Source organism: Haliotis rubra, unplaced genomic scaffold, assembly GCF_003918875.1.
Source record: "Haliotis rubra isolate DU_JTF1 unplaced genomic scaffold, ASM391887v1 Scf189, whole genome shotgun sequence".
Classification (NCBI taxonomy): domain Eukaryota; kingdom Metazoa; phylum Mollusca; class Gastropoda; order Lepetellida; family Haliotidae; genus Haliotis; species Haliotis rubra.
This window is the reverse complement of record NW_025765880.1, coordinates 815432-837110: the sequence shown is the minus strand read 5'-3', so window position 1 is coordinate 837110 and position 21679 is coordinate 815432. Positions and strand designations below refer to the sequence as shown.

General features: G+C 42.1%; 2 protein-coding genes across 3 annotated transcripts; one reads left to right on the top strand and one right to left on the bottom strand.

Moving 5' to 3' along the window:
* Positions 1 to 2477: 2477 nt before the first annotated feature.
* Positions 2478 to 13305, bottom strand: LOC124274224 (zinc finger protein 729-like). Of its 2 annotated transcripts, none has more exons than XM_046709560.1 (7): positions 13158 to 13305; positions 12218 to 12435; positions 9349 to 10436; positions 8873 to 9172; positions 5825 to 5958; positions 4510 to 4703; positions 2478 to 3137 (listed from the first exon to the last, which is right to left on the bottom strand). In XM_046709560.1, exons 2-7 carry the CDS (start codon positions 12423 to 12425, stop codon positions 2641 to 2643), a joined length of 2421 nt encoding a protein of 806 aa, XP_046565516.1. In that variant the 5' UTR covers positions 12426 to 12435; positions 13158 to 13305; the 3' UTR covers positions 2478 to 2640. The 2 variants fall into 2 exon arrangements, with proteins under 2 accessions (XP_046565516.1, XP_046565517.1); XM_046709561.1 differs by lacking the exon at positions 13158 to 13305 and adding an exon at positions 12655 to 12741.
* A 2006-nt stretch (positions 13306 to 15311) lies between these two features.
* On the top strand, positions 15312 to 21221 carry LOC124274185. The gene is made up of 6 exons (XM_046709495.1): positions 15312 to 15517; positions 17380 to 17450; positions 18227 to 18329; positions 18896 to 19023; positions 19511 to 19645; positions 20766 to 21221. The coding sequence occupies exons 2-6, from the start codon at positions 17408 to 17410 to the stop codon at positions 21155 to 21157; spliced, it is 801 nt and encodes a 266-aa protein (XP_046565451.1). The 5' UTR covers positions 15312 to 15517; positions 17380 to 17407; the 3' UTR covers positions 21158 to 21221.
* Positions 21222 to 21679: the final 458 nt, after the last annotated feature.

The following is a 21679-nucleotide window of genomic DNA, read 5'->3' as shown; positions in this document are numbered from 1 at the left end:
AAAAACATTAAAAATTACTTTTGGAAAGATGTCTCAGTATGTTACTCTTGTATTAATAGAAACCATATTGAAAACATCGGAGACTTTATTTGTCTACCAATTTTGAACTTTGTACCATTTGGTGACATAGGCTTGTTTATCTCGTGGTATAGAAAAGGAATGAAAAATATGCGGGACATCATATCAATTACAGGTGATTTTAAACCTTTTGAAATACTAAAAGTAGATTTCAATCTCCATGAAACATACCTTCTCTACTTTAGATTTCTGAAATACGTACCTAAACAATGCCTTAATCGTCTTAAGGCTACACCTATTGTTGATGAATTAGTTACAAGAAACTGTACTATTATTAAACATATATGTAACTCGGCTGATTGTAAATTTGTTTACTCACAGCTGTGTGACAATCATGGAATATCATTAGATAATCTTCAACATAGATGGGAATCCAAGCTTAATACTACTCTGTCAGAGAATTATCTCACTGACTGTTTTGCAATGATAAATACTATACTAGCCACATAAAGAAACTGTGCACACAGAAAATGCCTTCATAATTGGAATATAACACTGCAAAGACGAAATGATGTAGACACTTTATAAGCTGAAGTATCGGACCACAAGAAAATGTCAAAAGAACATGAACAATATCCGTAACGATGACGTCAGAAGTTCAAAATCGAGTAGGGGGTCACACGACGAAGTCACAAAATCAATAACGGGTATGACCACCGTGTGCGTGAAGCACAGCAGTGCATCGAAGACGCATAGAGGCTACCAAATGAACATTGAAGGCCTGAGGAATGGTCTGGGGCGCGGTCACTGCTGTCTGGAACCTGTATTTGAGATGAGTCACCCGAATCCACCTGTCCTGTCTTGGCGTCGTTACGTCGGGAACGCCCAGAACGTGGGTGGTCGGCGACGTCATTACTGTTTCGATAACGCCTGACCCATGCAGATATCGTGTTACGATGGCATTGGAAATGTGCTGCCACCTGTTGTTGGCTCATTCCTGCTCGAACCATTCCAATGGCTTCCTGACGTTGAGCAGATGTTAATCTTGGCATGATGTGCATGTGACTTCTCATGTGGATTTGTGAACTTTTGAATGACCAAAGATCAAGCTTTCGACAGTGACAGCAATTTCAGAGTTTCACATGTTGTGTGCAGCTGTACGGGCTGCACGTGCAGTAACACATTGCAAGGCCATAGGCCACCGTCAATGACGTCACGTCGCCTGGCACGTGCATGAGCGTTTGATTATCTCCAATACTTGCTATGTTCACAAATGTATTTATGTATAAATACGCTGTGTGCCTATATTTATATTTTCTGTGTGCATAGTTTCTTTATGTGGCCAGTATACTACTATAGAAAATAAGGCTAGGAACTTCCAGTTTAAATTGATGCACAGAATAGTTTCAATAAAGTCATTTCTATGTAAAATAGGTATTAATCATGATAATCTCTGTACTTTGTGTGGCCGACAAATAGAAACTCTTGAGCACTTATTATTTTGATGTGAGAAAACTAAACATCTAACCTCTCAGTTTACAAGCTGGTACAATTCCAAGGTTGGCGCTTGCCTCAATATCGATATTACTAAGTTTCTACTGGGGGACCCAGAAGAAGGTGTATTAGTTAATCATATTTTCATTAAAACCAAGGAATATATTAATAAAGTAAGATATACCTCCGCAGATTTATATTTTGATCAACTCTTCTAAAAAAACACTACCATTTGGAAAAATATATTTTCGAGGAACACCACTGTCTTCAAAGCAAAATGGTTATTATGTCTCTTTCAAGATGACTAAATTTTAGATTAGCATGGTGAGTTTCTCTCTTCTGCACCCTTACCTCTCACTTTCCATTACCTCTCTCTTTCCCCATCCTCTTTATTTTTTTTAAATTTTTATCTTCTTATTTTCATCTCAAGTTTTTAATAACGGCATCAATAATTCATCAACTGTAACATGTGTTAGGTTGTCTGTATTACCTTGATGAAATGTAGAATATCATGTACCATTATTAGCAATAAAGAAAAAAAACACCAAAAAACAATATACGAGTGAGTAAGTTTAGTTTTACGCTGCACTCAGCAATATTCAAGCTATATGGCGGCGGTCTGTAAATAATCTAGTCTGGGCCAGAAAATCCAGTGATCAACAGCCTGAGCATTGATCTACGTAATTGGGATACGACATGTGTCAACCAAGTCAGCAAGCCTGACCACCCAATCCCGTTAGTCACCTTTCACGACAAGCATGGGTTACTGAAGACCCGGATTGTCACGGGTCTCATGCAACAAAGATGCACAAACTCATTAACCACCACACTAGTTCATGTTTGGTGTTTACCGCAGCACTTACAGCTACTAGTATTTGACAGCAGTTTCATGCTAGTAGCCAGGTCAAGCAGTAAACCTTATCATGTAACTATGACAAAAAGACTGAAAGAAAAACTCACTTCAGTACATTTTTTAAACCTTTTATTGAATTTGTTTAACAGTTTCAAAGAGTCATGACAAAACATGACAAACAACATCGAAACAAATATATATCACATCACACATTAACATATAACAGTTTGATATTCTCCTTGAAACAAATACATATCACTTCATACATAAGAGCATCAAAGTTTGCACTTCTCCTGGAGTTTTTTCTGTTCTGCCATCACAAGTTTAATCTTGGCCAGATCGTCCTCGTCCGTGACAACCTTCACCTCCATTCCTGGGTGCTTGGTGCGGATATGTATTCGAGTATTGCCACAAATGGATGACCGATATGGACAGTGGGCACAAACATAAGGCTTAACATCCTTAAACAGGTGCTGATGCCTCTGGTGTTTGGTCAAACTGCTTGCAGTCTTGCCGCTGTAATCACACTGGGTGCACTTGAAGGATTTAGTCTCAGTGTGGGTGTATGACTGATGCGTTCGGAGACCTCTCTTATCTTTGTAGGTCTTCTCACAGTACTGACATGCGAACTGGCGAAGTTCTGAGTGGGAAGTGATAATGTGACGTCTCATACGGGCAGCAGACAGTGTTGAGTAGTCTGGACACTGGTCACAGAAAATGATGTCACGTTTCTCGAAGTCTGCCTTGAACCCATGCATCTGGTACAGGTGGTCTGTGAATATATGTCACATCCCAGATCAATAATTTGGGAAAGTATGTGCATGTGTGCATGTGCATGCGTGCATGCGGATACGTTTTTGTTGTTTCTACTGTTTCGTGTGCTGCCCCAGATGTACAACACGTCCCATGAACTCACAGCAGCAATATGCCCGCCAGCATTTGATCAATAACTAAACATCAGAAAGAAATGCAGCCACTTAACTCAATACAGTAAGTAAGTAAGCAGTGTTGTGGTTTTTTTATCTGTCTTGCAAGCTCTGCAACTGAATTTGGTAACAGTGATATATCTTGAGTCCATAACCAGAGGCCCAGATAAGCTGCGTATCCAGGTAAAGTATCCGGGTAAAATACGCATAGAAAATTTCCAATTATGCATTGAAAAATAATTATTGCGTACCAATTACGCATTTAAAATGTTAGATACGCAAAAAGTTTAAAACAAATGCGTATGGAATATATTTATAAAAATCGCTTGCGTAATGAAAAAGACATTGGTTGCTATCAAGTTGTACTGTTAGTATAGGACTAGTGTTGTACTGTCAGTACAGGATGAGTGATTTTTTATGAAATCATTTCCATTATATTTAAGTTGGTTTTGATTAGGTATGATATAAGGCAGAACATACCTGCTTAGTAAACTTACTCAATGACATAATACTTAGGTGAGTAAAATCACTGAAATACCCACATATTTGAAAGCAGTGGGTAACGGAAAATGAAATACCCACCCAACATTCATAAAACCCATTCCAAAAAAATACAGTGGGTACAGTACCCACATGAGCTAAATCTTATCTGGAGCTCTGCATAACACAATATATACAGCTGAAGGGAACCTATCTTGCCCTGGAATCCCACTGCAAAACATCTTCTCAGTATCTACAGCTTCTCAGTATCTACAGCTTCTCAGTATCTACAGCTTCTCAGTATCTACAGCTTCTCAGTATCTACATCTTCTCAGTATCTACAGCTTCTCAGTATCTACAGCTTCTCAGTATCTGAGCATCAGTATCTACAGCTTCTGTATCAGTGTGACATATGCTTTGTTTAGTGTATAGTTGAGGAGATGAGACGCACAGATCATACCAACTTTAGGACTTTATTATGTCTGAAATACTTTACTTTCATATAAGGAAATTCATTGACACAAATATGGTGTACTTCTGGTGACTTGTAATGATATTGATTAAATCAATTAATGCTGAGTGGTTACAGAAACAACTGATAGATCATTTTTCCTGTAACACCTGTTAGACAGAGATCAAAACAGAAATTACATGCACGAACAATTTGATGGCGTGACTACTATTAAGTACTAACTGAAAAGACATGATGAAGTGACTCGTTTATATGGTTTAACTCACTGCTTAAATCTATCTTTCTCTTGCTCTCAAAAGGGCACTTGTGACACTTGAAGCGTTCACAGTCAGAGTGCATCATGTCCAGGTGGATCTGTAGGGTGCCCTTGGTCTTGAACTCCGCGCCACAGACCTGACACAGCAAACTGGTGGCAGGCTGTGGGGAGAGGTGGACACTGTTCAGGTGGCGGTTCAGATACCTGTACACAACAACATGACAGAACTGTATACCTGGTATTCTTGGTTACCCTTTCCAACAATGCAGTTTCCCTTAAAAGTGGACTTGGTTCAGATACATAAAATACTGGTTGAACATTATATGTATGCATGAAAATAGGCTACCTAAAAAGGCTTACAACATGCTTGTTCATCTGGATGAGTTGGGTAAAGTAACATGAGCATCTCATGTAAGAAATCTCCTGTTTCCTCATGGTTATGGTTGTGTGTGGCTAAATCAGTCAGTTGGCAATGTGAATCTTTTTTGTATCAATTCCGAGAAACAGCTATCAATATATTTAATCAAAATTGGCATTCAGTTTTAGATAATAGCTCACCTCACAATGTGATTCTTACAGAAAGTTTAAAACCCAACTCCAACCTGAAAAGTACCTATCACACTTAACATCCAAAAAAGTTGAGAAATTCATTAATACGACTTAGATTAGGACTATCAAAGTTAATGATTAATGAAGGAAGACGTAGGTCCATCGACAGATATAAAAGAATTTGCCCGATTGTGTAAATTATCTATTGAAAACGAAATTCATTATTTATTTGTCTGTCCATCTTACATAGATTTACGTAAACTATATATTCCTGAATGTTACCTCTCCAAGTCACCTACTGTAGCATTTAAACAATTCCTGTCTACTTGTGACAACTGTATCAGCTAAAACTATCACAATACATCTACAATGCAATGTCTAAGCGTGATGCTCTGTTTAAATTAACTCTGTATTCAAGCTGTATGTGATCGTACAATGCATGTAATTCCAATGTATATGTGCCGGAGGCCTGAAATACAATAAAACATCTTTGACTTTTGACTTAGATACCTGCACACACCAACAGGACACTCTAAAGTCAGCACTGTAAACCTGGTATTCCTGGTTACCCTTTCCAACAATGCAGTTTCCTTATAGTTCAGGCTCCAAATAAATGAATTCCAAAATGTCTCCCAGAAATTGTTTCACAACAATGGTGCTTGTGCTTAAGATAGCAGCTCAGCTTCATGACTGCTTGAGAGGGGAGGTTAAAGCTTTCCTACTCATCATCACTGGGTTACTGAATATTGAAGATGTATACAGCTATAGGTACTGACTGTTGACACTTGAACTTGGCACCACAGTACTGACAGGGAACGTTCTTTTCCTTGCTGTGCTTGCTGATGTGCTGCTGCAGGTTGTACTTGACAACTGTGGTGTAGCTGCAGCCTTCAACCGGACACTCATGCACCTAGCAACATCAGACAGAGCTCAGTCAACAGACAGGGCAACATCAGACAGAGCTCAGTCAACAGACAGAGGGCAACATCAGACAGAGCTCAGTCAACAGACAGGGGGCAACATCAGACAGCTCAGTCAACAGACAGGGGGCAACATCATCAGACAGAGCTCAGTCAACAGACAGACAGGGGCAACATCAGACAGAGCTCAGTCAACAGACAGGGGCAACATCAGACAGAGCTCAGTCAACAGACAGGGGCAACATCAGACAGAGCTCAGTCAACAGACAGGGGCAACATCAGACAGCTCAGTCAACAGACAGGGGGCAACATCAGACAGAGCTCAGTCAACAGACAGAGGGCAACATCAGACAGAGCTCAGTCAACAGACAGGGCAACATCAGACAGAGCTCAGTCAACAGACAGGGGCAACATCAGACAGAGCTCAGCAACATCAGACAGCTCACAGACAGGGGCAACATCACAGCTCAGAAGCAACATCATCAGACAGCATCAGACAGCTCAGTCAGTCAGACAGGGGGGCAACATCAGACAGAGACAGAGCTCAGTCAACAGACAGGGGCAGAACATCACAGCAACATCATCCAGACAGCTCAGACAGCTCAGGGCACATCAGACAGACAGTCAACAGGGGGGGGCAACATCAGACAGAGCTCAGTCAACAGACAGGGGCAACATCAGACAGAGCTCAGTCAGTCAACAGACACAGTCAACAGGGGCAACATCAGGGCAACATCAGAGCTCAGTCAACAGACACAGGGCAACATCAGACAGCTCAGTCAACAGACTCAGTCAACAGACAGAGCTCAGTCAACAGGGGGCAACATCAGACAGAGCTCAGTCAACAGACAGGGGCAACATCAGACAGAGCTCAGTCAGAACAGACATCAGACAGAGCTCAGTCAACAGACAGGGGGGGGGCAACATCAGACAGAGCTCAGTCAACAGACAGGGCAACATCAGACAGAGCTCAGACAGACAGGGCAACATCAGACAGAGCTCAGTCAACAGACAGGGGGCAACATCAGAGCTCAGTCAACAGACAGGGGGCAACATCAGACAGAGCTCAGTCAACAGACAGGGGCAACATCAGACAGCTCAGTCAACAGACAGGGGGCTCCATCAGACGGGGCAACATCAGACAGAGCTCAGTCAACAGACAGGGGCAACATCAGACAGAGCTCAGTCAACAGACAGGGGCAACATCAGACAGAGCTCAGTCAACAGACAGGGGCAACATCAGACAGAGCTCAGTCAACAGAGACAGGGAGCTCAGTCAACAGACAGGGGGCAACATCAGACAGAGCTCAGTCAACAGGACAGGGGACAGACATCAGACAGACAGCTCAGGGAGCTCAGTCAACAGACAGGGGCAACATCAGACAGAGCTCAGTCAACAGACAGGGGCAACATCAGACAGAGCTCAGTCAACAGACAGGGGCAACATCAGACAGAGCTCAGTCAACAGACAGAGGGCAACATCAGACAGAGCTCAGTCAACAGACAGAGGGCAACATCAGAGCTCAGTCAACAGACAGAGGGGGCAACATCAGCTCAGTCAACAGACAGGGGGGCAACATCAGACAGACAGCTCAGTCAACAGACAGCTCAGTCAACAGACAGGGGGCAACATCAGACAGCTCAGTCAACAGACAGAGGGCAACATCAGTCACAGAGCTCAGCTCAGTCAACAGACAGGGCAACATCAGACAGAGCTCAGTCAACAGACAGACAGCAACATCAGACAGAGCTCAGTCAACAGACAGAGGGCAGACAGTCAACAGACAGGGCAACATCAGACAGAGCTCAGTCAACAGACAGAGGGCAACAGCATCAGACAGAGCTCAGTCAACAGACAGCAACATCAGACAGAGCTCAGTCAACAGACAGGGCAACATCAGACAGAGCTCAGGGGGTCAACAGACAGGGGGGCAACATCAGACAGCTCAGTCAACAGACAGGGGCAACATCAGACAGAGTCTCAGGGGTCATCAGACAGAGCTCAGTCAACAGACAGGGGGCAACATCAGACAGAGCTCAGTCAACAGACAGGGGCAACATCAGACAGAGCTCAGTCAACAGACAGGGGCAACATCAGACAGAGCTCAGTCAACAGGGGCAACATCAGACAGAGCTCAGTCAACAGACAGGGGGCAACATCAGACAGAGCTCAGTCAACAGACAGGGCAACATCAGACAGAGCTCAGTCAACAACAGATCAGGTCAGCAGACAAGGCAACATCAGACAGGGCTCACAGGACGGGGGGACAGAGCAACATCAGACAGCTCAGTCAACAGACAGGGCAACATCAGACAGAGTCAACAGACAGGGGGCAACTAAGTCAACAGACAGGGGGCAACATCAGACAGAGCTCAGTCAACAGACAGGGGGCAACATCAGACAGAGCTCAGTCAACAGACAGAGGGCAACATCAGACAGAGCTCAGTCAACAGATGGGGCAACATCAGACAGCTCAGTCAACAGACACAGATCAGTCAACAGACAGGGGGCAACATCAGACAGAGCTCAGTCAACAGACAACATCAGAGCTCAGGGCAACATCAGACAGAGCTCAGTCAACAGACAGGGGCAACATCAGACAGAGCTCAGTCAACAGATGGGGGGCAAAACAGACAGAGCTCAGTCAACAGACAGGGGGCAACCTCAGAACAGAACTGAATCTACACTCAGAGCAACCGAAGTGTAGAGAAGAGAAACTTTGGACATGAAACATGAGAATGAAGAAACATAGAAAATTAAACAGAGCTCAGTTAATATACAACAGCAGACAGCTCAGCGAAGTCAACAGTTGGATCAGTTCAAATTTCTACTGTAGAACATTCACATAAACGTTTCCATTAACATCACTCCACAGACTTCCTACAATTCCTATTCCACCTCACCTTAACATTACTGTCAATTCCATGTTGGACTTTCTCATGTCCCCGCTTCTGCGTCTTCTGTGCAAATGTCTTCCCACACACGCAGCAAGTGTGGAGGTATTTCTTGCGTTCTCGGTGGATACACAGCATGTGTTTGTTGAGTGAAAACTGCGTGCGGAAGTGACGTTGGCACAGCGGGCAGTCGAAGTATACATGTGGGTGGAACAGTTTCATGTGTCTCGTCATGTCCTTGACACTCGCCGCAGCAAAGCTGCAGCCCCCTACTCCACAGCGGGTCCAAATGTTTTCCATCTTGCAAAGCTGGAAAAGTTATGAAAATGTAGTTTTACCAAAATTTCTTCAACATTTAGACAATACCTTTCAAGACATGATTCAGGCTTCTCTCTTAGGAAGGTCCGAGCTTTAAATTAATGAACACATAACACGTTCAACATGACTTCCAATACTCTGGGCATGGGTAAACAAACAATACCTACCTGTTCATTAGTGTACCCGTGTGTTTCTACCAGGTGATTCCTGAACTTCACCCTATATACATATGTATCCCCACACTCTGGGCACTGCAGAGGGGCAGCGGATGAGGGTGAGGGCACAGAAGGTATATCCCTCTTGTCCAACTTCAAGTGTTCTGAGTTTGGCTCTTGCTCTGTCTTTGTGGTAATTATTTTTAAAAGTGGATTTTTATTGTGTCTCTTTGATGAAGACAAATGAAACGAAATATTGTGTGCTTTCCATTGATTATAACATTTAAAGAAATGTGGACATTTCCTACAAAGAAACGACTTATTATGCGTCTTTTTATTTATGTGGAAATATGGTAGAGCTTTGATAAAACTGTATTTCTTGATAATGTTTTGTGCAGCCCAAAACAAAGATTTAAGAGAACTGGCAACACACTTTGTCTTGCCACGGACAGATCTTGAAGCTTCCTTATGCATAGACTGCTTTTTTAACATTCTCTTAGCCACCACAACACTACTAATCTTTTCTGGCTTCTCACTTCCTTCTGCAACGATATTTGTATCTCTTACAACATGTCTTTTTAATTTAGCAGTTTTCGGTCTGGCACATTTCCTTCCTTGATACTTTTTCCTTGATTGTCTTTGTGTCTGCATCCTTTCTAAAGGATCACTCTGAACAGGAGACTCTCCGGCAAAGAACATAGGTAAACCATGAAACTCTGAAGTCTGGTAACCTGACCCGCTGTGCCATGTACAATCAGCTCCTCTCACAGTGTCAGTAATGAGTGTCTGGGAGGAAAGGTTTGGTGGGTGCACAATTTTCTCTGTGACATCAGTCGAGGCAGCAAATCTTTGGACATGCTCTGTCTGCTTTGGCATTTCATAGGGATCTTCATCAATTTCTACTTTTATTTGTAAATTCTCAGTTTGACTTGTGGACATACTGTAGCATCTGGGCTGGTGTATCTGCAGCAGATGAACTAGGTGAGTGATTTGGAGTGACTTGGCAACAACAAGGATATCCTCCCACTCATGTGGTGCCACCTGCAGTTCGCCAGTGTACAGGAACTCAACCAGCTTCTCCAGAATGCCATACGACACATCTAAAACAAAACAGCCATATTTTTTTAATAAAGTACACATTCTAGTTCTTTTGAGGGGGAAGTCCCTCTCAGAGCAAGGCACTTGTTACACTTGGCCATGGGATCTGCGCCAACCTGCACTTACGAGACAAATACACAAAGCATGTGACCATGCCACACAGTCGGACTTCCATGTTTATGAGGAAGCATTGGTAGCATAGTGAGTTAGGACCAGCTGACTTTGTGTGCTTGTAATGAGACGCCTTTCTCTGAGAGTGTGGATTCTAATCCTGGACTTCTGCCCAAAATGTACATCTACCATCATAGCCCTTTCCATAAGGCATGATCTAGTCATGGTTATTACTGCTGTATACATCTAGCTGAAACACTTGGACATGAATGCTACCAAGCTTAGAATACTGGAACAAGGGTTCGATGCCATCCAGAAATGTACTTCCAGTACACACAAATGTACAGAATGGATGGAGAAAAGCTAATACATAGAAATAATATTATTCACTGAACCAAATTCTCAACAAGTAATATATATACAGTCAAATCCCGATGAGTTGAATCTCTGGGGACCAAGTAATAAATTCGACTTATCGATGTATTCGAGACATAGGTATATCTATGAGGGTAGAAAAAAAGATGATCCAGTCCAAATTCCTCCACCTAAGCATATGTTTATCTAATGATTTCCCTACCACTAATAGGGGCACCTTATCAGTTCCAGTCTGATTAGCACAGACAGTGATTTCTGTAAAATCACTAATCTGCCTTTTGAACTCACCGTCAAAGGCGGAAAGGTGTGAGCCGGGCTGGTTTGTTAATTGGACCAGTTTGCTACACCAATCAACTTCTCATTGACTGACTTCGGCTTATGTATACAAGATTGCTGTTGTTTGAATCTCATGGGACCAAATTTCTTCTCGAGTCATCGTGTGTATTTATGAGACGAATTCGTGTAACCGGTATTCAAATGATGACAACTATAACAGGGAATGGTCGGGACTGACAGGTACTTCGAGTTATGCATAATGTTCGAGACACCGGCATTCGACTCATCGGGATTTGACTGTATATACATAGGTCTTGTTATAAACATTATCATTACATCTTACAGTAAACTGCCCTACATCATAACTTCACAGGACCCTCATATCTTCAGGGAGGAACCTTGAAAATAGTCAAACATTTTAAGGGGTCCTCTGGACTCTTAGTTTTTTAGGGCAAGGCGAAACCTGGGAACTGAATGTGACTGAATGAACAGTTGATGTCAAACGTTTTGTTTGTTTGATGTTTAACGCAGCACTCAGCAATATTCCAGCAATATGGTAGCGGTCTGTAATCAAGTCTGGACCAGACAATCAAGTGATCAACATCATGAGCATTGATCTACACAACTGGGATATGATGACATGTCAACCATGTCAGCAAGCCTGACTACTCGATCCTGCTAGTCAATAGCATGGGTTGCTGAAGACCAATTTTAACCCGTTTATTCACAGGTTGATGCTAAATGCCAGAGCCATAGTATTAAATGTCAGAGATCTGCATCCCTTTTGACAATCATCCCACAATGAGCTGACGTGCAGTGATGTAACTGGAATTCGGTTCACAGCGGCATCAAACCCAACTCATACATAAACATCAAACGCTTGTCTCAGGACCATAGGTACTATAAACAATGCAGAGCCATTTCAAAAATACTTCTGAAAAAAGGCAAACATGACTTCTTTAATAACAGGCCAGGATCGAGTCATCTTAGTATCACTCTGACTATGTGTAAGTTTGCCTACCCAACTGCAGGCTTCCCCGATCAGGCCAGAGCACATTGTGGAAATATTCGGAGCTTGCAAAGAGGATGAGCTTGTGGACTTGAAGATGATTCCCCTTCCTGTCTATGAGGACTGTGTCAAAATGTAGATTGAGCTTGTAGAACTGATACAGTTGGACACCAATCTTGTTGTAATGTTCAGAATCTCTCAGACATGTCTCATCTTCCATTGCTGTCAACCTGCATAGTAAATGAGATATCTGCACTTTCTGGTAGAGTGTCAGTAGCATAGTTAAAATAGTAACTTAAAACAGTTTTCCAGGACTGAAGGGCACAGTTTAGAAAGTTGACGTTTCTTCAGAAAATGGTAAGAGTTCCTCCCGTTCCCCAATCCCAAATAATATTTATAAATATACTAAAATTATTAACAAAACTTAACACAATTACTAGAGAACTCACCCCCTGTTATTTTTTTCATCACCTAGGTCATGGTTAAGCAAACTGATATGACACACAGATTAGTTGCAATTATTTACTGCATCTAGAATCTTAATGTTGTTCAACTACTTGAACTAGTACCAGAGACCATATAATATCTATTATATGGTCTCTGCTAGTACTAAAGCCAAGGGAAAAACAACATCTTGTGTTTATGTTCTGTATGAAACAGTAACATGATTTGATTGATCCAAGGCCTAAATGATATTCAAAGTGTTATATATTGGAATCTACAGAATAACCGCTGATATTTCACTGAAGAAATGCCAAGTCACTAGCATCCACCATATTGGTCTACACGATACTGAGGTGGTGGATAACAATTAGCTGGTTCCCAGCCCTATCAGCGCGTTCTCAACTGCAGATGTGAGGAGACGGGGCCTAGTTAGCTATATCCCCCGGTCCAGCGGTCTCGCTATGTACAGTAACTGTTCCGTGAATTCCCGTTATCTATGTCATATTACCTCAAGGTAACCAGCGTTGAATATTGGCTTCGATTATCTCCCTTTTTCGACCATTTCAACTACGCTGATGTGAAAACACATGCATCGATGCAGCTTTGTTTACAATGTAGAATCTTCCAGGCAGCTGTGCGCCGCTGTCGATTGTGTCAGATCAAAAGAGTTGTCTCCCTTGGATCGGTTCCCTGCCCGTCTCCGGATTTGAATTTACTGCTTCTGCAAGTTTTCTTTTGGTGAGGTCCTGGTGGTTTTTCGATAATATCTCTACATTGTCCCAAATTATGTTGTGAGTGGGACAGTTGATGATGTGGTCTGATAGTGCTGATTTTCTGTCTGATTTAGTGGTAGATGATAAGTGTTCTTTGATTCTGATATTTATGGGCCGTGAGGTTTCGCCTACATAGGCCTCGCCACACTTATCATCTACCACTAAATCAGACAGAAAATCAGCAATATCAGACCACATCATCAACTGTCCCAATCACAACATAATTTGGGGCAATGTAGAGATATTTTCGAAAAACCACCAGGACCTCACCAAAAGAAAACTTGCAGAAGCAGTTCAAATCCGGAGACTCAAGCCCTTTTGAAAATGTTATTATTTGTTTTTTATTATTGGATATTTATATAGCGCACATATCCAGGCAACTACTGTGTAGTGCATGCTCAAGGGGCTGACTAAAGACCACCTTTAAGTTAATGTTTTGCCGATTCTCACAGCCGATTTAAAACCCAAACTGACTAATTGCAAACCACTGTAATATTTCCACATATCACAGATGTCTGAGCAGGCTCAAAGTTAACAATTCTTAACATCAGTTCAAACCAAGACTTTACATACACATATATTCACCTTCCTCAATACGGTAAATAAGTGTGCAACAGTCCGTCTCCATGAACTTCGGTACTCTCGGCAAGTCGCATCACGGGCTCTCACAAGGACATCAGGTTGTGTTGAAACCTGCCTTGACAAATACACTTGTTTGGATATGTTCATGTGTATAATGTCACTCTACACTACGCCCTAAAACAATGCTGAATCCTATACCCACAAAAACACCGTATGTATTCCTCTAGAGCTTTCACTTATACAGGAACAAAATGATTAGTATTCAATTAGGTGAAAGTCATAATATGAATAATAATGAGAATATTTTTAACGCGTCTTTTCCAGGCTAGATATCCTGCTCAAAGCGCACAATCTGATCATTATTACCCTGATATCCCAAACTGACTGTTAGGTGCTAGAAGGTTAATAGTCTCACGACTTATTTCACCGGATACCCATTTACTGCTGGGTGAACAGATTCAATTTTGAACAAACTCAGTTGCCTAAAATGAAACCACATGCATCACATGTGCTTCGTTGTGAGGCAGGACTGAAATACTAGAAACTCTCAAGAGTCAAGTTGCCAGACACGGTTACCCATCCAAGGACACTCCGCGCCCAAAGTTGCTAAGGTAACTTCAACTGATTGTGACAGGACCACACGCCACGACAAGTGAATACGTGTTGTTTTATGCCGTATTAGCAATCTTGCAGTCTTTCGGGCGTCGTATCTATCAAAAAGTCTTAAAGGTAGTCATCGAGCATAGTCCCAACCGCTGTTGTACACCCTATACAAACCATACCTTAGCGTCCTGCCTGTCCTGTATTATTCATTGGGCCCCTTCCACCCGCAAGTCCTAACAGGTAATTAGAAGAATATTATAACAACAAACATAGAAAGTATGACAAAGATGTGAGCTCCATGGTGTATCCCTATTGAATTATCGAGCCCACAGCAGGCAAACTAGGGGCTAATATTCTGAGCATACCCCCATCCTATCGGGGTATGATTACACACAATCTGCTGAAAGGTACATATCCAGGCCTGCCCATGTTCAATAGTCCACTCATTGTCACAATAAGATCAAGTAACAAGCAGTTACCCGGTATATCTTCACCAGTATCAGAGAAACGTTCTGTTGGAAACATTCTGTTAGTAGTGAGCAACATTGACTTATGAAAGTCGTTGTTTCATTTGCTAATACGAAACTAGGTACACTGCCAGTTAAAATGTGTGATTCATATGTCCCTAATATATACAGGATATATCCATGATATGTCCCTGATATATCCCTGACATACCTCGAATGGCAGTGAGGCCTGCGGAATTGCGAAATAGCCGGACCCGCTTTTTGATCCACCATTGATCGATTCAGCAAACAACAGCCTAGTTTCCGAGAGATATTCACCCGTGTTGGGGCAACGACGTGGATTGCGGTCCCCCATGATGTGGTCATGTTGTGCAGACATTGTCGTTGCTAATACTGCAGACAACTGGGTAGAGTAAGCGTTCAGTTGTGTACTGTATGTTAAGGTAAGCGAATGTATTCTGTGTTCCTAATGCACTACAACGGGTCATAGTTGAAAATAGTCTCCTGTTGTTTCACTCCGTTTTGTTTGAATGTTTAATGTCACACGAAACAAGCTTGCTTGGATCTTTAATTCACATCACGTAGCAGCAGATATTCATCTTTCATTTGTTTTTTCCTTTGATTAGATTCTATGTGAAATATATGTGTGTATAAAAATGAATGATAAATTATAGTGTTTTTAAGTATCATATCATATTTTATATTTTATTATTCTATCGGGCAGCGTCGACCTTAAACTATAACTTAAGCATAAAATATGTCTGTACAGTACAACCAGAAATTATTGAGAATTTAAAGATTGTAATTTAAAAAAAATAAATTCACTCATTACTCACGTATTAAATGTGAATATTACCAGAACATAACTCCAGATTAAAAGACAGGTGAACAATTGATATTTTGTCAAGTCACCATGGGCAGCAATGCAGGCTTCAATGCGGCGGGGCATACTACTGATCAAAGAAGTTAGAAAGTCGTGGTCCATGCTGTCCCAATATCGGACCACCTCTTCTTTTATTTCAGCAATATTTGTCAGATTTTTCTTATTGACATTTTCCTTCATAAGTCCCCAAACATTTTCTATTGGATTTAGGTCAGGGCTATAGCTTGGCCAATCTAATAATGTCATATTTTGGGTCCGAAACCAGGCCTGTGAATGCTTTAAACGATGTTTTGGGTCGTTGTCCTGCTGGAAAATCCAAAGGTTTCCATAGAACACGTGAGCAGATGGAAGTAAATGTCCCTCGAGAATATCTGTGTACCGCTCACTGTTCATATTCCCTTCAAATACACAGAGGGGCGTTGCCCCTAACACAGATATGCCACCCCACACGTTAAATTTCGGACTGTACTTTGGGCGCTGATACATAGGTTTTTCAGTTTCTTTGTTCCAGAATTTCAGTGTATTAGGAAACAGCTACACAGAACGTTTATGTGAGAAAATCACATTGTCCCAGTTAAAATGTCTATGCTGTAAGCACCAGTTCAACCTTCGCTCCTTTTGTTCAGGTTTCATGATCGGTGATGGAATTCCTCGACTTTTCAGCCAACCCATTGCATGCAGCTCAGTTCTGATTGTCTCCTTACAGACAGGCACAGTTCCTCTATCAATCATTTCCAGCCTGAAGTTTTCTAAACTCCTTCGTTTGTTTTTAGAAACAAGAATACCAAGCCGCCTCCTGTCACCGACAGTCAATTTTCTGGGCCTACCTGCGCCTCCCTGGTGCTCAATGCCATATCCATTTGCAATATTTTTTCAAAACACGATAAACAGTGGACAAAGGGATGCCTGTTCTACTTGAAGTCACTTTAGCTGATCTGATGTCCTCGTTATAATACTCTAAAATCAACTTCCTCTTCTCTAAATCATCCATACTGAGGATCACTGAAAATGTCGTCTGCTAGCAAGTAAACAAAGGGGGATAACTCTTCACAAACTACTGAAAAAGGATTAACGGAGTTGTCTCTCTTGAAAGAAACCAAGCACTTGATAGCTGGTCAAGGTTGTTAATACTAGAAATCCAATTAAACATATTCCTAAAATTCTCAATAATTTCTGGTCATACTATATGTATGTATGTATGTGTGTGTGTGTGTGTGTGTGTGTGTGTGTGTGTGTGTGTGTGTGTGTGTGTGTGTGTGTGTGTGTGTGTGTGTGTGTGTGTGTGTGTGTGTGTGTGTGTGTGTGTGTGTGTGTTTTACGTGTACGTATGTATCATTTCACACTGAGGAGCAGGTTCACTAAAACTTTGATCTTGTCACATTTAAATATACACATGCACTGTTTCTTGCTTCCGTTCCACAGCGTCTCGGTGTGACGGACGGTTGGAGGCATGGCGGTAGCCGTGTTGCAGGTTCTGTCAGCCTTGGTAGTCCGTAAGTATCCACCCACTGTCAACAGTCTCTACGCTGTGACTTATATCTAGTGCATGTGGGGATTCCAGGCTAGAATAGGTCACCCTCAACATGCAGTTGGTCGACAGAGGCGAATGGGTGGATCGGGTGGCCATGCCTCGGAACATTGTGGACTGAATGTCAAACTACCGCGCCTGTTTGAAGGTCCTGTACAGGTCTCCGTCATGTAGCTGAAATATTCCTGAGTTAAATATGTAAACTATGTATATCTTTTAAATTTTATCTGTATCTTGCCGGTCTGTCCTTTGGACAATGAAGGCACCGGCTTTGTATATATACTCTAAAAAATAGTAGGGAACTCAATTTTGATTTACAATGGAAAAAATGGGAGATATTAATTTTGATATGACCATAATAAATGTTTTGAGAGTACATCACCACTTGCACATCCTTATGACCATAGTTGTTTGTACAGTAATCGCTCTTAAAAGAGGATTGGTGTATGACGTGAAATTTGCATGTGTACGATTTCCATTTTCAGAAAATATATTGAACTTCAGTAACCCATGCTTGTCGTAAGAGGCGACTAACGGGATCGTGGCGTCTTGCTCGCTGACTTGGTTGATACATGTCATCGTATGCCCATTGTGCAGATCGATGCTCATGCTGTTCATCACTGGATTGTCCGGTCCAGACTCGATTATTTACAGACCGCCGCCATATAGCTTGAATATTGCCGAGTGCGTCGTAAAACTAAACTCACTCACTCACTTTCCCCATCATGACTGGTTCCATAGTGTCAGGACTGGCACAGGGAGGACCCGAGTATGTGGCTGTGTTCCGTTACCCCGACGAGGCGGAGTTGGACGCCCGATCTGAAAACTGTATTATTTGTTCAAGGTAAGATAAATTATAATATCTACATTTAGATGTTGTGGTGGTACTATCGGTCACTATCACGTTCTGTGTGCTACTCATATGCCTAGTTTACGATCATGACAACACACATTGGAGGATCCAGAGGGGGGTGCAGGGGGTTCGACCCCCCTTTTGAAAATGACTTAAGACCACATTGATGATTTTGGAGATAACCGCCACCCCCACCCCCACCCCCCCCTTTCAAAACTGCTGGATCCGCCCATGCCACATGACTCTATTATCGCCTTGTGTGTTATTCCTTGATAGCAGTGTGAGACAGTTATCTTCATTTCACCGACACGTGAAGATCTGAGTTAGAATTGATCTTCAGTAACCCATGCCTGTCGCGAGGCGACTCACGGGATCGAGTGATCAGGCTGGTTGACACATGTCATCGTACCCCAATTGCGTAGATCGATATTCATGCTGTTGATCATTGGAGTGTCTGATCCAGACTCGATTATTTATAGACCGTGGCCATATGGCTGGATAAATGCTGAGTGCGGCGTTAAACAACAATCACTCAATCAGTCTTCATTTCCCCACAGAACGCCAGTGTATAGAAGCGGGGTAGTATTCAGGGCTGCTAATGACGGAGACGTCATTGTGCTGGACTTCGTCTCTGTGGCAATGGAGACGTCCAACTGTGGGTCACACTATATCCATGTATACGATGGTATGTTGAATATATACACCATGACGCCGATTTCCATGTGGAGTATATTTTGATTAACACACAGTTTCGTAGCTCAATCAACTCAGGCGGGCATTAAGATTTCGTTTATCACTTAAAAGCAAGGCGTATGTCATTATTTTGAGTAAAAATCAAAACCACAATGCCAATGTACCATTTGGTCATGTGTCACGATGGTAAGATAAAAGTATACGTATGAGGAAAGTATATTCTACTAATGTACATCTTACGTTGATATTTAGGGGTTGGGGGTTGGGGGTAGCCTAGTAGTTAAAGCGTTCACTCGTCACGCTGAAGACCCCGGTTCGATTCCCAACATGGGTACAATATGTGAAGCCCAATTCTGGTGTCCCCCGCTGTGATATGCTGGAATATTGCTGAAAGCGGCGTAAAACTAAACTCACTCTCTGATATTCTTCGATGCGTCAAAACACAGAAGCCGTTGAGTCATATTTCCTCCTGTTCCCAGGAACGGATTACGACGCGCCTCTTCTTGAGACGGTGTGTGATTCCCAGAAGATTAAAGTGAGAAGCACCGGGTCAACAATGGCCTTGTACTACACTTATTGGGACTTCCACTCCTCTTTCAGATTAAAGTATTACAGTAAGTAACCGCTGAATAATGATTGTCGACATTCATGTTCTAAACTGAAGAGTTTGGTCTGTTTGATAAAATGGCACCGTCAAGATGTGATGATGTTGGTTACAATATCAACACTCCACCATTGCCAGACACATTAACCTGATCACTTCATTTACGTGAATCACATATACGCTCACACACGAAACAGTTAACTTTACTCAATCAATAATTCATGCATGTTGAGGGTTTTGCTCGCTGTGATCACTAATCGATAACATGTGTTTTACCCCAAATGGATAATGGTGTTTTGTATCGGAGGTAGCTTTATAGTTAGAATATGTTGTCATAAAATATAGAATTACTGAGGGACGGTGGGATATCCAAGGAGTTAAAGCTTTCGCTCAAAACGTCGAAGATCCGGGTTCGATTCCCCACATGGGTAGAATGTGCGAAGCTCATTTCTAGTGTCCCTCGCCCTGATATGGCTGGAATGATGATAAAAGCGACATGAAACTGAACTCTTTCACTCACTATTAAATGATGCTTATTGCTGTATTTTGAGATCAATATTTAGAGATTTACGAGAAACTGCAGAGGTGTGTGTGTGTGTGTGTGTGTGTGTGTGTGTGTGTGTGTGTGTGTGTGTGTGTGTGTGTGTGTGTGTGTGTGTGTGTGTGTGTGTGTGTGTGTGTGTGTGTGTGTGTGTGTGTGTGTGTGTGCGTGTGTGTGTGTGTGTGTGAGAACGAACCATCGGGACGCGCCACTGTAGGTAGCCTGTTGTTCTCATGACGTAAAAATCTTAATTTAGTCATTAACTTATCGGAGGGTTATTACATATTTAAGCAATAAAGTTTACGCTTACAGATTCATACATCTGATTGTGACAATTGAGTGACATTTCAAACTTAGTCGACTATGAAGTAGTCATGATTATATGAAGATCAAGAACCTCAAGCGTAAGGACCACTTAATCAGAACAGTACTCTACACAATTCACTACCCTTAATGCACACCAATACGCAGTGTTATTACAAAGAATATGGTCGCTGAAAATGACAATTTTTGTGCATCTCTGAAATTCAATGTCTAAAAGTGGATCCTCTCAAATCATGATTATTCGCTATTGATAACTTTCTTACAGGTTATGAAGGTCCAAATTCATCCTCATCATCGTTACCGGCTTCTACCATCGTCGGCATCGTTGTAGGTGCCATTGTAGTCGTCATAATCCTAGCAGCAGTTGGAGTCTGTCTGTCAAAAAAGAACGACCGAAAAACAAACCGCCAAAGAAACCGAAACAGGAACAGCCGCATCGGACCCATGCCAAGTGCACCACCAGCAGCTGCAACAGTGGGACGGCCTGGGTTGTCTTACCCCCTCAACTACACTAACCACGCCCCCTCAGACAACCACCAACCCTCGCCTTTCGAGAAGGCAGCGATACAAGGCTTGCAGAGCTATAATGTTCCTCCCCCTGCATTTAGCTACAACGCCCCACCTCCTTATGATCAACATGCATCGTATCCTCATTAATCAGGTGTGCGTGCGTGTGTGTAGGTGTGGGACTGGGGGGAAAGGGGTGGCACAGGCCCTCGTGTCTTTGCGAGGATTAATTATTAAAAAATATTGTTTTTGAGATGACCCCCGACTCAAAATGCTTCAAGGTCACATGCAACCAAAAAATCAAACATAATTAAAACACAATTATCACTTATTCATGACATAATATACATTGCTGGTTATGAAAAAACATATAAACAAAATTATAAGCGTACAATCGCAAATCAAAAGTGCAATATTGTGTACTTCAGTTTACTTCCCAAGAAACGAAGCAGCCGGGATACCGAACCCAGTCAGAGCGGGTGGGTGTGCACTCAAGTGTAACGGCTGGTTCATTTGCAGATGCCCTCACGGGCTATTGTGTGTGTATATATAGAGATGTTGGGTTTTGTAAATACATGCTCATTTTTTGTGTATAACATTTTGCAATCAACAGACATCATAATATGTCATGTGTTCAAGTATCACACCTGCCTGTCTGTGTAATTACATAAT

Bases quoted from the DNA above. Each gene is read 5' to 3' on its own strand.
- LOC124274185 (XM_046709495.1), top strand. From the start codon at position 17,408: ATGGCGGTAGCCGTGTTGCAGGTTCTGTCAGCCTTGGTAGTCC. The intron at 18,330-18,895 runs GTAAGATAAATT...ATTTCCCCACAG, and splicing joins AACTGTATTATTTGTTCAAG to AACGCCAGTGTATAGAAGCG. The intron at 19,024-19,510 runs GTATGTTGAATA...TCCTGTTCCCAG, and splicing joins CTATATCCATGTATACGATG to GAACGGATTACGACGCGCCT.
- LOC124274224 (XM_046709560.1), bottom strand. From the start codon at position 12,425: ATGGAAGATGAGACATGTCTGAGAGATTCTGAACATTACAACAAGATT. The intron at 10,437-12,217 runs GTAGGCAAACTT...GTTTTGTTTTAG, and splicing joins TCGGGGAAGCCTGCAGTTGG to ATGTGTCGTATGGCATTCTG. The intron at 9,173-9,348 runs GTAGGTATTGTT...TAACTTTTCCAG, and splicing joins ACGGGTACACTAATGAACAG to CTTTGCAAGATGGAAAACAT.